The following is a 13,940-nucleotide window of genomic DNA, read 5'->3' as shown; positions in this document are numbered from 1 at the left end:
AAGCTTAGGAAACCCAAACTTCAAATGTTGATTAAACAACTTCCAGGATGTGGATTTCTTGACTGAAGGTATCCATTGAATCTGTATAACTGCACCATTATGGCCATGTCTTTATTTTCACATGCTTAAACCTGATGATAGGTTCTCTTTAAGTGCTCTCACATGCCTAGAGCATTTAACGCCTCATTTGCCTATGAATTTAAATGCTAATTACTCGGGAATGCAGCAACAGGCAGAAAATGGATATAAAGAATATCGATGTAAACATTTCGAAGACCTGTATGCCCATATCTGCGGTTCGGGGTGGTTAATCTTTCTGACTGATTTCCTTTAAAGTGCACCAAAAATGTAAAAATCGCTTTCTAAAATGAGAAGAATCTATTAATAGTGCCTGTTGCTACTGATCATAATCATAGCTGAGCAGAGGATATGGTTGAGATGGAAAAGAGAATTATCATCAAGCGCTGCTGACAAAAATACAATAGAGTAGAATGACTATCTGCATTGTTTTTCTTCTAAATTGACTTCAATATCTGCTCCAGATTAGATATGCGCAGGAAATCAACAGGCAGGCAGCCGCTTTCACTCGCAGAGCTGCTCCTTCTGTTTGCTTCTTTTTGGAAACTCATTTCTCTGTCATTTATTGTCATAGAATCGGTAGACTTCTTCAATTTCCATATTAATAGAAGATAAAAGATATCCCAGACCACAGCACAGCTTTCATCTGCTTTGAATATTGTTGATGGGAAAGCCAATCAAAGTGGAAACAAAAAAGAAAGACAGAAGGCTTCTGTACAGTGTAAAAGTAGATGATTTAATACACTTTGAAGACCGATTTCCTTCCAAACAGTGTGCTGAAATGCAGTGTCTGCGTCAGAGATACAGCATCTCTTGTAATTGGGGTCACACATCAGAGACTCCTTGGAGAACACTGCAGTACACCGCAGTCCCAACGCCGCGGACAGAGTCATTTATGATACATGCAGGGTGTTCACTCTTGGATAATTTCCTTTTGATTACATTGGTATATTTGTACGTAATGATGTAATTAAGTGTCAAACGAGTAAGAATGAAATATGCTTCACATTAGGTGTCGCATACAATCATATTACAAACATAGGGCCTGATTCATTATTGAATTTGCGCTCTTTTGTTGACTAGTATTTGGTATTTTTTGTTTGCACCTTTTTTTTAATCTGTACCTTTTTAAAGGGAATCTTTCACCACTTTGATTTACCTGTCTGCCTCATAGTAGATGCCTTGTTGTTGAAATATGGCTTTATGTTAATGAGCTCTTCCAGGCTATGGTGTGTATGCTGACCAGGAGCTAGCCCTGCCTCCGTACTTCATTAGCATTGTTTTTGCAGCCTATTATCATCTAAAGGCCGCTTTACACGCTGCGATCTCGCTAGCGAGCGTACCCGCCCTCATCGGTTGTGCGTCACGGCTAAATCGCTGCCCGTGGCGCACAACATCGCTTGGACCCGTCACACTACTTACCTGCCTAGCGACGTCGCTGTGACCGGCGAACCGCCTCCTTTCTAAGGGGGCGGTTTGTTCGGCGTCACAGCGACGTCACTAAGCGGGCGCCCAATCGAAGCGGAGGGGCGGAGATGAGCGGGACGAACATCCCACCCACCTTCTTCATTCCTCATTGCGGGCGGCCGCAGGTAAGGTGAGGTTCCTCGTTCCTGCGGTGTCACACATAGCGATGTGTGCTGCCGCAGGAACGACTAACAACATCGTACCTGCAGCAGCAACGATATTTGGGAACTGGACAGCGTGTCAACGAGCAATGATAAGGTGAGTATTTCTTCTAGTTAGCGGTCGCTCGTACGTGTCACACGCAACGACGTCGCTAACGAGAACGGATGTGCTTCACGAATTCCGTGACCCCAACGACATCGCGTTAGCGATGTCGTTGCGTGTAAAGCGCCCTTTAGTCTACCTATGATGTGAAGTTCCTGCTCTGAAATCCCACGCCAGCGCATTACAAGTTGAGGTTAGCCTGTTACAGTCTGATTTTTAAAGCAAGCTGTGTGTCAAGATTTCTGTATTTTATTTAATTATGAAGTCGCTATACAGGGCGTAGGGAAAGCACTAGTGATGGGTGAAACCCGAACTGTAATTTCGGGGTCAGTACCCAACACCTAGTATTTTCGTGCACGGACCCTGAAAACGGACTTCTCAGGGACGTTCGAGATACTGTTCGGGTTCGGCCATCCAGATAAAAATAAAAAAGTTAAAAGGAAGCAAAATAGAGATTAAAACAGAAAAATCGTTATTTCAGAACCACCCTTTAGGGAAGGATTTGCTGGGTATCTTTGTATCAGTTTTTAAAGTGATCCCAATGCATACTGATGAATCCTATTGACTGGGATTTTCCTTAAGAATCTTGTATTTTTACTGCAAGAATAGCAATTCAGGCTACGGCATTCTTGCTATTAAGAATACCTGAACTCATGTCAAGGTGAATAATGCAAATTTAAAACAGAATCATATTATATTGCTCCTTCGCCACCCAGTAATTTTTCGTTTTCTTCTCCCAAGAGCCATAACTTTTTTTTAATTTTTCAGTCAGTATAGCCATATGAGGGCTTGTTTTCTGCGGGACGAGTTGTGCTTTTGAATGACATCATTCATTCTGCCAAATATTGTACTGGAAAATGGAAAAACAAAATTGCAAAAGAAAATGCAATTCCACAATTGTTTTTTTTTCTTTTTATTTATTTACCATATTCACTGAAAATCTGAATGGGGAATATGAATCTCCAGGACAGTATGAGTTTGTAGATAGCAAACATGTATAGTTTTATTTTTATCGAGACGGTGAAAAAAAATTCTAAAATTTGTTAAAAAAAAAAAAAAGAATTTTGCTTTTGTCGCTATTTTCCGATATCCATAGCATTCTCTTTTTTTTTGGATCTGGGGCTGTGTGAGGGCTTATTTTTGCATCCTGAGCTGACTGTTTGAATTGCACTATTTTTGGGTAGATGAGATGTTTTAATCACCTTTTATTGTAGTGTTCCAGCCACCAAAAATATGTAATTCTGGCATTTTTAATATTATTATTCTCGTTTCAGATTTTTTTTTTTTTTTTTTTTTTTTTTTTTTAGATTTTGATAGATCGGGCATTTGTAATCTCGGCTATACCAAATATGTGCTTTTTGTTTTCATTTATTGTTTTCTTTTTATTTTTAATATGGCGATTTGAACTTTTACTTATGTTTTTTCATAATTTTCAAAACTTTTTTTTTTTACACTTTTCATTGATTTTACTAGTTCCCTTAAGGGACTTGATGCTGATACACTCTGATCGCTTCAGGACCTTTCTGAACTGCAGAAATGCTGATCTCCGGTAAATGCCAGCATTCACAGGAATTACGTCATGATAGTGACATTGGTCATCAGCTGACCACCGGCTGTCATGACTGCGACCGCATCATGGGGACACCGATGCTGGTGGGCAAATGGAGCTCTCCCCGCCGGATTGCTTTAAGTCCCGCTGTGAGAATTTGATAGTTAGATTTAACTAGTTAACAGGCACGGGTGGCTATCTGATCCACCCACACCTGTTAGCTGCACATGTCGGCTGATCAAATCACCGAACATGTGCAGGGAAACGTGGCTCACCGTGCGAGCCAGGATTAATGGTAAGGTGTCGCGTTTTTTATTTTAATAGTGATTTTGAAATCAAGTATTTTTAATACAAAATTAAATTCACTGTTTATTTAGTTTTTATTTAATTCTAGTTTTACTGAAGTACTGGGGGCTTCTATCTTGGATTTGCTGTGAGTTATGGCAGCCCCCTGTGCATAGAAGACCGTTGTCGGACTGTGACCCTATACTTAATACACAAACCGCATCTACTGTCATCTGGACAAGCCCCCTGGGCTGTCCAGATCACAGCAGAGGGAGGAGATCAGCAACATCTTTGTGGAGCCCAGTATGCTGTGTGCTCCACTTTCCCCCTGTCACCCGCTGGGATGGATGGGGTGAGTACCGGTGCCAGGCAGTGGTGATTGTACCGTAACTGATCCTGGTGTGCTGCTCCCCACTCTGCCTCTCAACCCCTCTCCCACTCTGCTCATCCACCGCCGCTCAAACCTCCCCTTCCCCGCCGTCACCCTCCCTCCCCGCGTGTGCTCACCTTGGGCCTCCGCTGCTCGCTGCAATGTACTGTGATCGCTGACAGGACAGGCAGCCGGGGGTGCAGGCCTGAGGTGAGTGCATGCGGCTGGGAGCGGTGAGCGCGGCGAGACATCTGCAGCCTAAGCGGCACTGCACTACAGAAGATCACCCCTCCTCGCCGCATGTCACTTTGGACCTCGAGGCCAGCAGCACAGTATATGGGGTACGGGATACAGTAAGGCATTGGAAAACAGTCAGTGGGGCATTGGGAAACAGTCAGTGGGGCATTGGGAAACAGTCAGTGGGGCATTGGGAAACAGTCAGTGGGGCATTGGGAAACAGTCAGTGGGGCTTTGGGAAACAGTCAGTGGGGCTTTGGGAAACAGTCAGTGGGGCATTGGGAAACAGTCAGTGGGGCATTGGGAAACAGTCAGTGGGGCATTGGGATACAGTCAGTGGGGCATTGGGATACAGTCAGTGGGCCATTGGGATACAGTCAGTGGGCCATTGGGATACAGTCAGTGGGCCATTGGGATACAATCAGTAGTCAGTGGGGCATTGGGATACAGTGCGGTATGGGATACAGTGGAGCAGTATTCAGCTTGGCTTAGTGACACTTTAGACACATTAGGATCACTTTGCGGCCACCAACAAAATGGCTTTGCACTGTGATCCTAAACTTCATTCTCTCTTATCCTTTTGGAAACACCCAGATTGGGAGAGGGAGGTGACATCACACACAGGAGAGCAGGTTCCACCTACCTTTACTGCAGTTATAATGTGAGCTAGTTCTACAGTAGCACTACAGTTGGATTTCAGCAGCTGCTCCCCCTAGTCCTTAAGAGTGGAAAATATCAAACTTTTAATTTTTTTTTTATATTTTTCATAATGAAAAACAAATAATATTATTTAAACATAACATTAAAACTTTAATATCGGTAGTTTATATTTTTTCAGTTATTGAAAAAAAATTTTTTTTTACGACCCCCTTCCTTTTAAAGAGACAGATACAATCTTGGACATATACAGTATATATATATGCATTCTCAAGATATTAAAGCATCATGAGCAATGTATTTTGGCAGGAAGCTTTTTGGAAAAAAAAAAGGTGGGAAAGGCTGTTCCAATCTCAGTGGGACTTGGTCAGGAAATCAATTGCTTATAGCAAACAATTTGCTGCACTATATTACCAACATAATTTGAACACTGTGGATATAATAGTTACCTCTCACATTGTTGAAATGTTTAACAATTTATATATGCAGATAGAAAGGTCATTTGCTGTGTAATGATGTGGTTTACATATTTTGACCTTGTTCCATAGCAGCTTTCATTTGTTCTTCTGTACTAGAGAAAAGTAGCATGTGGGCTCTATATACATGTGTTTAAGAAAACCTATGGAAGCTGAAAGTTATAAACCCAGCATTGGATGAACTAGCCTCTCTTTGCAGTAGCCGAGCCTTCAGTAACTGTGGCAGTCATTCTTTTGTATAGACTAGAGTTCTTGTACGCTGTGCATTAATAAATATACAAAGATAGACACACAGCCAAATCAAGGAGAAAGGGGTGCTCAATCGTTACAAAAGGATGTATGATCAATAAAAGGAGCTTAACAAAGCGATGAGTATAACTACCTTACAAAGTGACATTGGTCAAAATTGAAAAAAATTGGCGTGGTTGGGCATTTCAATTCTGTCCAGTGTCTTTATGATGCAATAACTCTGAAATGTTTCAATGGATCCCAGTGATTATGAAATAGTTTTTAGTGTCATATTGTACTTGATGTTAGTGGTAAAGATAGGACGATGTTTTTTGCTTATAGTTATGAAAATATTGTACATTTTGCAAAAATTTCGCAACTTTCAAACTTTTAATTTTTTTGACCTTAATCATATTTATGTCACACAAAATAGTTAATCGGTAACATTTTCCACATGTCTACTTTACATCAGCACCATTTTTTAAATACTTTATTTTGTTAGAAGGGCGGACTCACAGATAACCGAGACCTGAGGATCTAACTGGATTAAAAAAAAATCCGGGCCGTACGTCGGTTCCCATATAATTCTATAGAGACCAGAATCTGGGGATTAAAAATGGTGGCAAACGGGATAGGGGGATAGGAGCAAGCGGGTTGGACTTACCAAGGCTCTGTCACGGTTGTAACTCCTGCTTGGCTGCTCATTCACATCTGGGGCCGCTCATTTACTACCTTCATGCAAATGCACTGCTTTCCCCACCCATCGGCATCTGTGATTGTTTCCAGTCAGATGCACTCCCACCCTGAGTGTCAGCATGTCAGCTGACTGCTTTCAATCACAGATGCTTTGTGCATCTGTTGTACAGTACAAATAAATTAATAAAATATTTAACCTAAGATCCCCCCATAATATGATACCCAGCACAGATAAAGCCTACGGCTACTGGCTGCAGCCCCCAGACATGTGCTTATCTTGGCTGTGTAGCAAAATAGGAGGAACCGCATGCAACTTTTTTTTTTTTTTTTTAAATAATTTAAATAAATAATTAAAAAATCAGTGTGCTGTCCCCTCCAATTTTGATACCCAGCCATGAAAAATGACAGCTTGGGGTTGGTATTCTCAGGCTGGGGAGACCCATGCTTACTGACCTCCCTAGGCTAGAAATAGCAGCCTGCAGCTACCCAGAATTGTTGCATCCATTAGATACGACAATTCCAACACTTTACCCGGCTTTTCCCGATTGCCCTGGTGTTGTGGAAATTGGGGTAATAACGGGTTGATCGCAGCTCACAGCTGCCACTAAACCCTAGATTAGTGATGGGGAGGGTCTATGAGAACCCTCTTACTAATCTGTAAGTGAAAAGATATAAACACAAACACCAAAAAAATCCTTTATCTAATATATAAAGCTGAATGTGTGTGTGTGTGTATGTATGTATGTCCGGGATTGGCATCTGCACCGTCGCAGCTACAGCCACAAAATTTTGCACACTCACACTTCTGGACCCCGAGAGCGTCATAGGCTATGTTTTGAGGGGAAATTGTAACACCGCGCTTTACAGTTATTCACCAAAAAACCTGCCTCCATTAAAGCGAATGGAGCTAGGAGCCACAGTGCAGCCAGAACTTCAGAAGAATGCGCAGCCACGCCCTTATATGGAATGTTGGCGTGTCACAATGCAGCCAGGGAAAGAGGCAGACACAGACAGGGAAAGAGGCAGACACGGACAGGGAAAGAGGCAGACACGGACAGGGAAAGAGGCAGACACGGACAGGGAAAGAGGCAGACACGGACAGGGAAAGAGGCAGACACGGACAGGGAAAGAGGCAGACACGGACAGGGAAAGAGGCAGACACGGACAGGGAAAGAGGCAGACACGGACAGGGAAAGAGGCAGACACGGACAGGGAAAGAGGCAGACACGGACAGGGAAAGAGGCAGACACGGACAGGGAAAGAGGCAGACACGGACAGGGAAAGAGGCAGACACGGACAGGGAAAGAGGCAGACACGGACAGGGAAAGAGGCAGACACGGACAGGGAAAGAGGCAGACACGGACAGGGAAAGAGGCAGACACGGACAGGGAAAGAGGCAGACACGGACAGGGAAAGAGGCAGACACGGACAGGGAAAGAGGCAGACACGGACAGGGAAAGAGGCAGACACGGACAGGGAAAGAGGCAGACACGGACAGGGAAAGAGGCAGACACGGACAGGGAAAGAGGCAGACACGGACAGGGAAAGAGGCAGACACGGACAGGGAAAGAGGCAGACACGGACAGGGAAAGAGGCAGACACGGACAGGGAAAGAGGCAGACACGGACAGGGAAAGAGGCAGACACGGACAGGGAAAGAGGCAGACACGGACAGGGAAAGAGGCAGACACGGACAGGGAAAGAGGCAGACACGGACAGGGAAAGAGGCAGACACGGACAGGGAAAGAGGCAGACACGGACAGGGAAAGAGGCAGACACGGACAGGGAAAGAGGCAGACACGGACAGGGAAAGAGGCAGACACGGACAGGGAAAGAGGCAGACACGGACAGGGAAAGAGGCAGACACGGACAGGGAAAGAGGCAGACACGGACAGGGAAAGAGGCAGACACGGACAGGGAAAGAGGCAGACACGGACAGGGAAAGAGGCAGACACGGACAGGGAAAGAGGCAGACACGGACAGGGAAAGAGGCAGACACGGACAGGGAAAGAGGCAGACAGGGACAGGGAAAGAGGCAGACACGGACAGGGAAAGAGGCAGACACGGACAGGGAAAGAGGCAGACACGGACAGGGAAAGAGGCAGACACGGACAGGGAAAGAGGCAGACACGGACAGGGAAAGAGGCAGACACGGACAGGGAAAGAGGCAGACACGGACAGGGAAAGAGGCAGACACGGACAGGGAAAGAGGCAGACACAGACAGGGAAAGAGGCAGACACAGACAGGGAAAGAGGCAGACACAGACAGGGAAAGAGGCAGACACAGACAGGGAAAGAGGCAGACACAGACAGGGAAAGAGGCAGACACAGACAGGGAAAGAGGCAGACACAGACAGGGAAAGAGGCAGACACAGACAGGGAAAGAGGCAGACACAGACTGGGAAAGAGGCAGACACAGACTGGGAAAGAGGCAGACACAGACTGGGAAAGAGGCAGACACAGACTGGGAAAGAGGCAGACACAGACTGGGAAAGAGGCAGACACAGACTGGGAAAGAGGCAGACACAGACAGGGAAAGAGACAGACAGGTAAAGAGACAGACACAGACAAAGAGACAGACAAACACAGGGAAACAGACAGGGAAAGAGAGAGAAAGAGACAGACAGGGTAAGAGACAGACACAGACAGGTAAAGAGACTGACAGAGACAGACACAGGGAAAGAGAGGGAAAGGGAAAGAGACAGACAGGGAAAGAGAGGGAAAGAGACAGACAGAGAAAGAGATAGACAGGGAAAGAGATTGAGACAGATGGAGAAAGAGACAGAGACAGTCAGAGATAGACAGGGAAAGAGACAGACAGACAAAGAGATAGAGAGAGAGACAGATGGAGAGAAACAGAGAGACAGTTACTATCCCGTGCAGCGCCGGGTGCTATGTTGTGATACAAAATTTTAACCCCGCGCCTTCCAATTTACCATCAATTTTGCCCCTATCTACATAATGGGGAAAAAGTTAAACGAAAAGTGTTGGGGGTAAATTGACAGCTGCCAGATGTGAACAAGGGGGACTTAAAGAATGAGAGCTATAGCGCCAAAGAGTATTTACCGTACAGTTTCTAAGGTGGGGCCCCGACATGGGATACTCACCACACTCGGGGATATGAACACACACACAAAATGCACCACACACTACCACGTACATGAACACATATACCACCCTCAGCACACATTTCACCAAGTGAAACTATTTAATAATTACATTTCTATCTATTTGTTTTGTGGTTTTTGTGTGCAGAATACATTTTTGTTAATACATTCTATTTTGTTAACAGCAGTTATTAGCCCGGGCGAAGCCGGGTAGTACAGCTATTTGAAATAAAATACAAAAACCCACCCTCTTTCACCACTTTATTCAGGCAGAGACTGAGCAGCGATCAGCAGTGACGTCACTCAATTAAGTTGCGGTCACAGCTGGAGGTTCCACCACCCTTCACCTGTGACCGGACGTAATCTAACCTCAGGATACTTCATTAAACTCAGTGACCCTACCTGAGGTCAATGTCCATGGAGTAGTGATAGACTGTAAAACATTCTTTTACACACATGCCTGGTTTGTGGGTCAGGTATTACACTGAATATACTCTTCTGTAACACTCTTTGCATGTTTTTGCAAACTTCCTTTCTTTCCAGATCGGGGAACCTCACCATGGAAAATTTGCGCAGGTACTATATGGGCACCTTCAATTCCAGAGGTACTGGTGCTCGCTCCTTCCTGACTTCCAAATATTAGGGCCTTCATCACTACCTCCTAAAACTGAAGAAATGTGCCTGTCCAGCCTGCACATCGTGATAGCGTGTATGCTTATGCAGTGCCATTTGTACAATGTGCACAGCCAGGATTTTGTGCCACACCTTAGCTTTGCACATGGCACTGTAGGGCTGGAGGACTTGATCAGAGAGATCAACTTCACCCATGTTCTTTTTGTACATCAGGACATATTCTGGTATGTGGACCTGTGTAGCAGTAGCTCATACTGCAGTGAGGGTGCTTCCATTACCATGTATTGTGATCAGGAAAAGGACATGCCTTTTGTCCTTATTCTTGATGTCCAGCATGTTGGCGCTACATTGAGTTCTGCTCTCACTCTTTATGAGCATCTGCCCAATTAGCTTCCTATTGAGTTCTCACTGGTTTTTGCACGCAGTACCACATGCTGTGGAAAATCTATCAGAGAGAGATTTGAAGAGTGGGATGCTGGTATAAACGTTCTCTACGTAGAGGTCATAACTTTTACACTTTTTGATAACCCTTATCCAGCAGTGCATGCACCAAATCCCACACAATTTTCCCACTCACTAACAGGACAGAGGGGCATTTAGGAGGTTCAGTCCGGGTGTGGCTTCCTTCATAAACCCGAATTGTGTGGGTGTACTTTTAGGTACTCTCACACAGTTGTGCAGTTTAATTCTGTACCTGGCCCTCTTACTGGGCAGGTATTGCCAGAATTTAAGCCTTCCCTTGAAATGAAGTAGGGATTCATCCATGCAGATGTCCCTTTGGGAAATGTACATTACAACAAATTTATTGCTGAATTGACAATGACCGGCTTAATTTTGAAGAGTCGGTCTGGGGTGGACAATGTGCATTATCGTTGTAACGCAATTATTTGTGGATGGCTTCAAAACGTGCCGAGGACATAACTATGTGGAAAACTGTAGTGTTATATTAAATATCACCGCTAAATATTGCTGGACATCTGGCTTTTTCACTATCCCAATGTGAAGAGCAAAGCCCCAAAACAACATCAATTCTACCGCGTCAATGGGAGTCCAGTTACAACATGATGAAGTGGAGTTTTGGCCCTAAAATTGTTGGCCGTATAAAATTGTCTCGGCCACCATGCGATTTATGAACGTCTCAGAGAAAAAGTCTTGATTTCTGTGAGGCAGGCAGTCAGAAATTGGATTCCTGGTTTGGCCACCAAGCCAGGAATCTGAGGTTCCTAATTTTCAGGAAGTGAGGTCCGTAGGGGGTCACTAACTGTTGGCGCTGGCTCATTTGCTGTCCTGGTGAGTCTTCGTGGGTGATTTGTTTCACTGGAGGAAGGCGTGGAGGAAAAGGTAAAATAGAGGAAGGTGGCATCCTCTCCTTTACTATCCATGTCTGAGACTAGGATTTGTGTTTGGTGTAAACATTTATATTTTTTAGAATAGAAGAAAAAGAAAAAAATCTAGAAAGAAAAAGATAAGAAATAAAAAGAAATATAAAAATCTGGTAAAATAATGAGGCCAAACATGGGGAATGAGAAGAGATTGTTACAAGCCTTTTGCAATTTTACTCTTTGAACAACATGAGAATAGCTTTTAAATCCAAATGCACCGCCAGTTGATATGCTGGCAGCACGCGGGGTCAGGAGTTTTGACCAGCCACGCTGCAAAGGCTACGGAGAATGGAATCTTGTAATGCATCTAACCAATCGTACACTTGGATGAATGTTTCTTTTTCAGGATGTATATACTGTAAGAACAAATACTTTCCATCCTTATAGGATATTTTCTAGTTTAGTCTAGTGTCTGTAGGATATTGTATTTATGTCACTTGTAGCACTGTGATGTTCTTCCCATACGTCCATGTGCAAACACTATGAAGGTCATGTATTATTGGATTTCCATCACTGGGATTATCATATGTGTCAGGTAGCCATGGTGTGAGGTATGTTTGGAGATCATACTTCTGACATATAGATAATTAGATCTTGTTTGTCTTTTCTGTAATTAAAGTAGATGAACACGTTGAGTTGAGAAGTGGCATTTCCTACAATTGGACGGCCATGAAGGTCCATAGTGAAGCTCCGGAGAGTTGTGGAATTACTGGACTGTTAGTTTGGGCTAGTGATGTGCTTCCTACTGTTGTGTATGTTATAGAAATGTATGGAGTTACAAAACATTGGGAAGACAATTTATTTAAGGGATAAATGGTTTGATTCCTCTATACTATAGAGTGTATATAGCAACATATACAGATCCTGTTTACTGTTCCAAGTACCTGTCGCTGTAGATCCACTGGCATTGTCAACAATACCATCTTCAAAACTGTGTTTTTTCTGTGCCTAATAAAGAATATAAATGTACAGCACTGTAATATAGATATTATACCGAGCAATGATTGTGCAGGAAGAACAGTTATTGAAAGGAATGTCTCTTAGAATAAGTATAAAGACGATCTGTTAATATATTTTTTCTTTTGAATAGGACCACGGAGTGGAAAGCTCCATATTCCAGAATCCTGTAAAGCTCCATCTGACAATTGGGACCTTGGTTTTGCTTAATGAGAATGAAGTGACTCAGGCTTGTCAACTTCTACAGAGCTGCAAAGAAGAATTTCTGGAGTAAGAAAATTGCTACTTAAAGTCTAAGCCACACGGCATGAAAATTAGAGCGAGTGGAATGTGACAAAACCTCACATTCCACACAGACCAATATTACTCTATGTGCCAGCACCCACGAGTGATTATTTTCATAGCCCTAATTGGACCGAGAAAACAATCGCAGCATGCTGCAGGATGCAATGCGATCCTTGTTTCTCTCGCACCCATTCAAGTCTATGGGGCGAGATAAAAATAGCACTGCACTCGCATTACACTGGTGTACCACGAGTGCAGGGCGAGAATGGCAATAGCCGGCAACGGAGGAGAGAGGGAGATATATCCCTCCCTCCCCTCCGCAATGCCGGCCTGACCCTCCTCAGAATCGGCACGCTCCTACTCAGTGCCAGGCCGCCCCTCCTCAGAGCCGGCCTGCCCCCCGCAGCTGTGGTCCGATTGCAAGATTGGACCTCAGTCGCAGTGACATTCGCATCACACTTGGCTCCTGCTGTGCTGGCAGCGTAAGACGAGTGTCATGCGAGGATCGTAGTAGTCCTCCGTGTGTTCCCGGCCTAAAGGGGTTGCTTCCTTATAGACAACCACTTGAATAATGGAGACGATGTTTTAGATCTCAAGCCTTGAGATGTTGCATTTGACTAGAATACAGTATTTTGTGCTAGTTCGCAGTTTTTTGTTCTTTCTTATAAAGGGTATTCCCATCATACAACCTGTTGATTGTTTCAGTGATATAGGATTACATACAATTGGATTTGCAGTAAATATGAAAATGGTGATAAGCTGTGTTTCAGCAGAATATTGTCACTAGGTTACTGCTTGAAATTCAAGTTTTAAATTCAAAGTGACTTGAGTTTTAACTGGAAACTGACATTTCAGGTGCACTTGCAATAGTTTCTGTGCCTTCCTATCCCTTACCCCGTTCTCCATACACCTCCATTAGGAGCAACTGTCATCTCCTGTCTAAGGCCCCTTTCACACGTCAGTGATTCTGGGACGTTTGTGCTTTTTTTTAAACGTACCAGAATCACTGACATATGCAGACCCATTATAATGAATGGGTCTGTTCACACGACAGTGATTTTTCACTGCACGTGTCTCCGTGCGGCGTACCCGCATGTGCGTGATTGCCGCACGGAGACATGTCCATTTTTTTCTGGCATCACTGATGTCCCACGGACCACGCAGTGGTGTGGTCCGTGAAATACGTGCCAGAAAAAAACGTGCATTTAAAATAATAAACATTTTAACTCACCCGGCGTCCAGCGATGTCCTCTGCAGCCCGTTCTGCCAG

The 13,940-nt window shown here is 44.1% G+C and overlaps 1 protein-coding gene across 2 annotated transcripts in view; it reads left to right on the top strand.

Annotated features, from left to right (window-relative positions):
- The window catches only part of ASCC1 (activating signal cointegrator 1 complex subunit 1), a 426,175-nt gene that overhangs the window by 127,621 nt on the left and 284,614 nt on the right, over positions 1–13,940 (top strand). For both annotated transcript variants that reach the window (XM_075348934.1, XM_075348933.1), the window contains one exon: positions 12,519–12,655. In XM_075348934.1, the coding sequence (XP_075205049.1) occupies positions 12,519–12,655 (137 nt within the window). The remainder of the gene's footprint in view (positions 1–12,518; positions 12,656–13,940) is intronic.

Source organism: Anomaloglossus baeobatrachus, chromosome 5, assembly GCF_048569485.1.
Source record: "Anomaloglossus baeobatrachus isolate aAnoBae1 chromosome 5, aAnoBae1.hap1, whole genome shotgun sequence".
Classification (NCBI taxonomy): domain Eukaryota; kingdom Metazoa; phylum Chordata; class Amphibia; order Anura; family Aromobatidae; genus Anomaloglossus; species Anomaloglossus baeobatrachus.
This window is presented reverse-complemented; position numbering and strand designations above follow the sequence as displayed.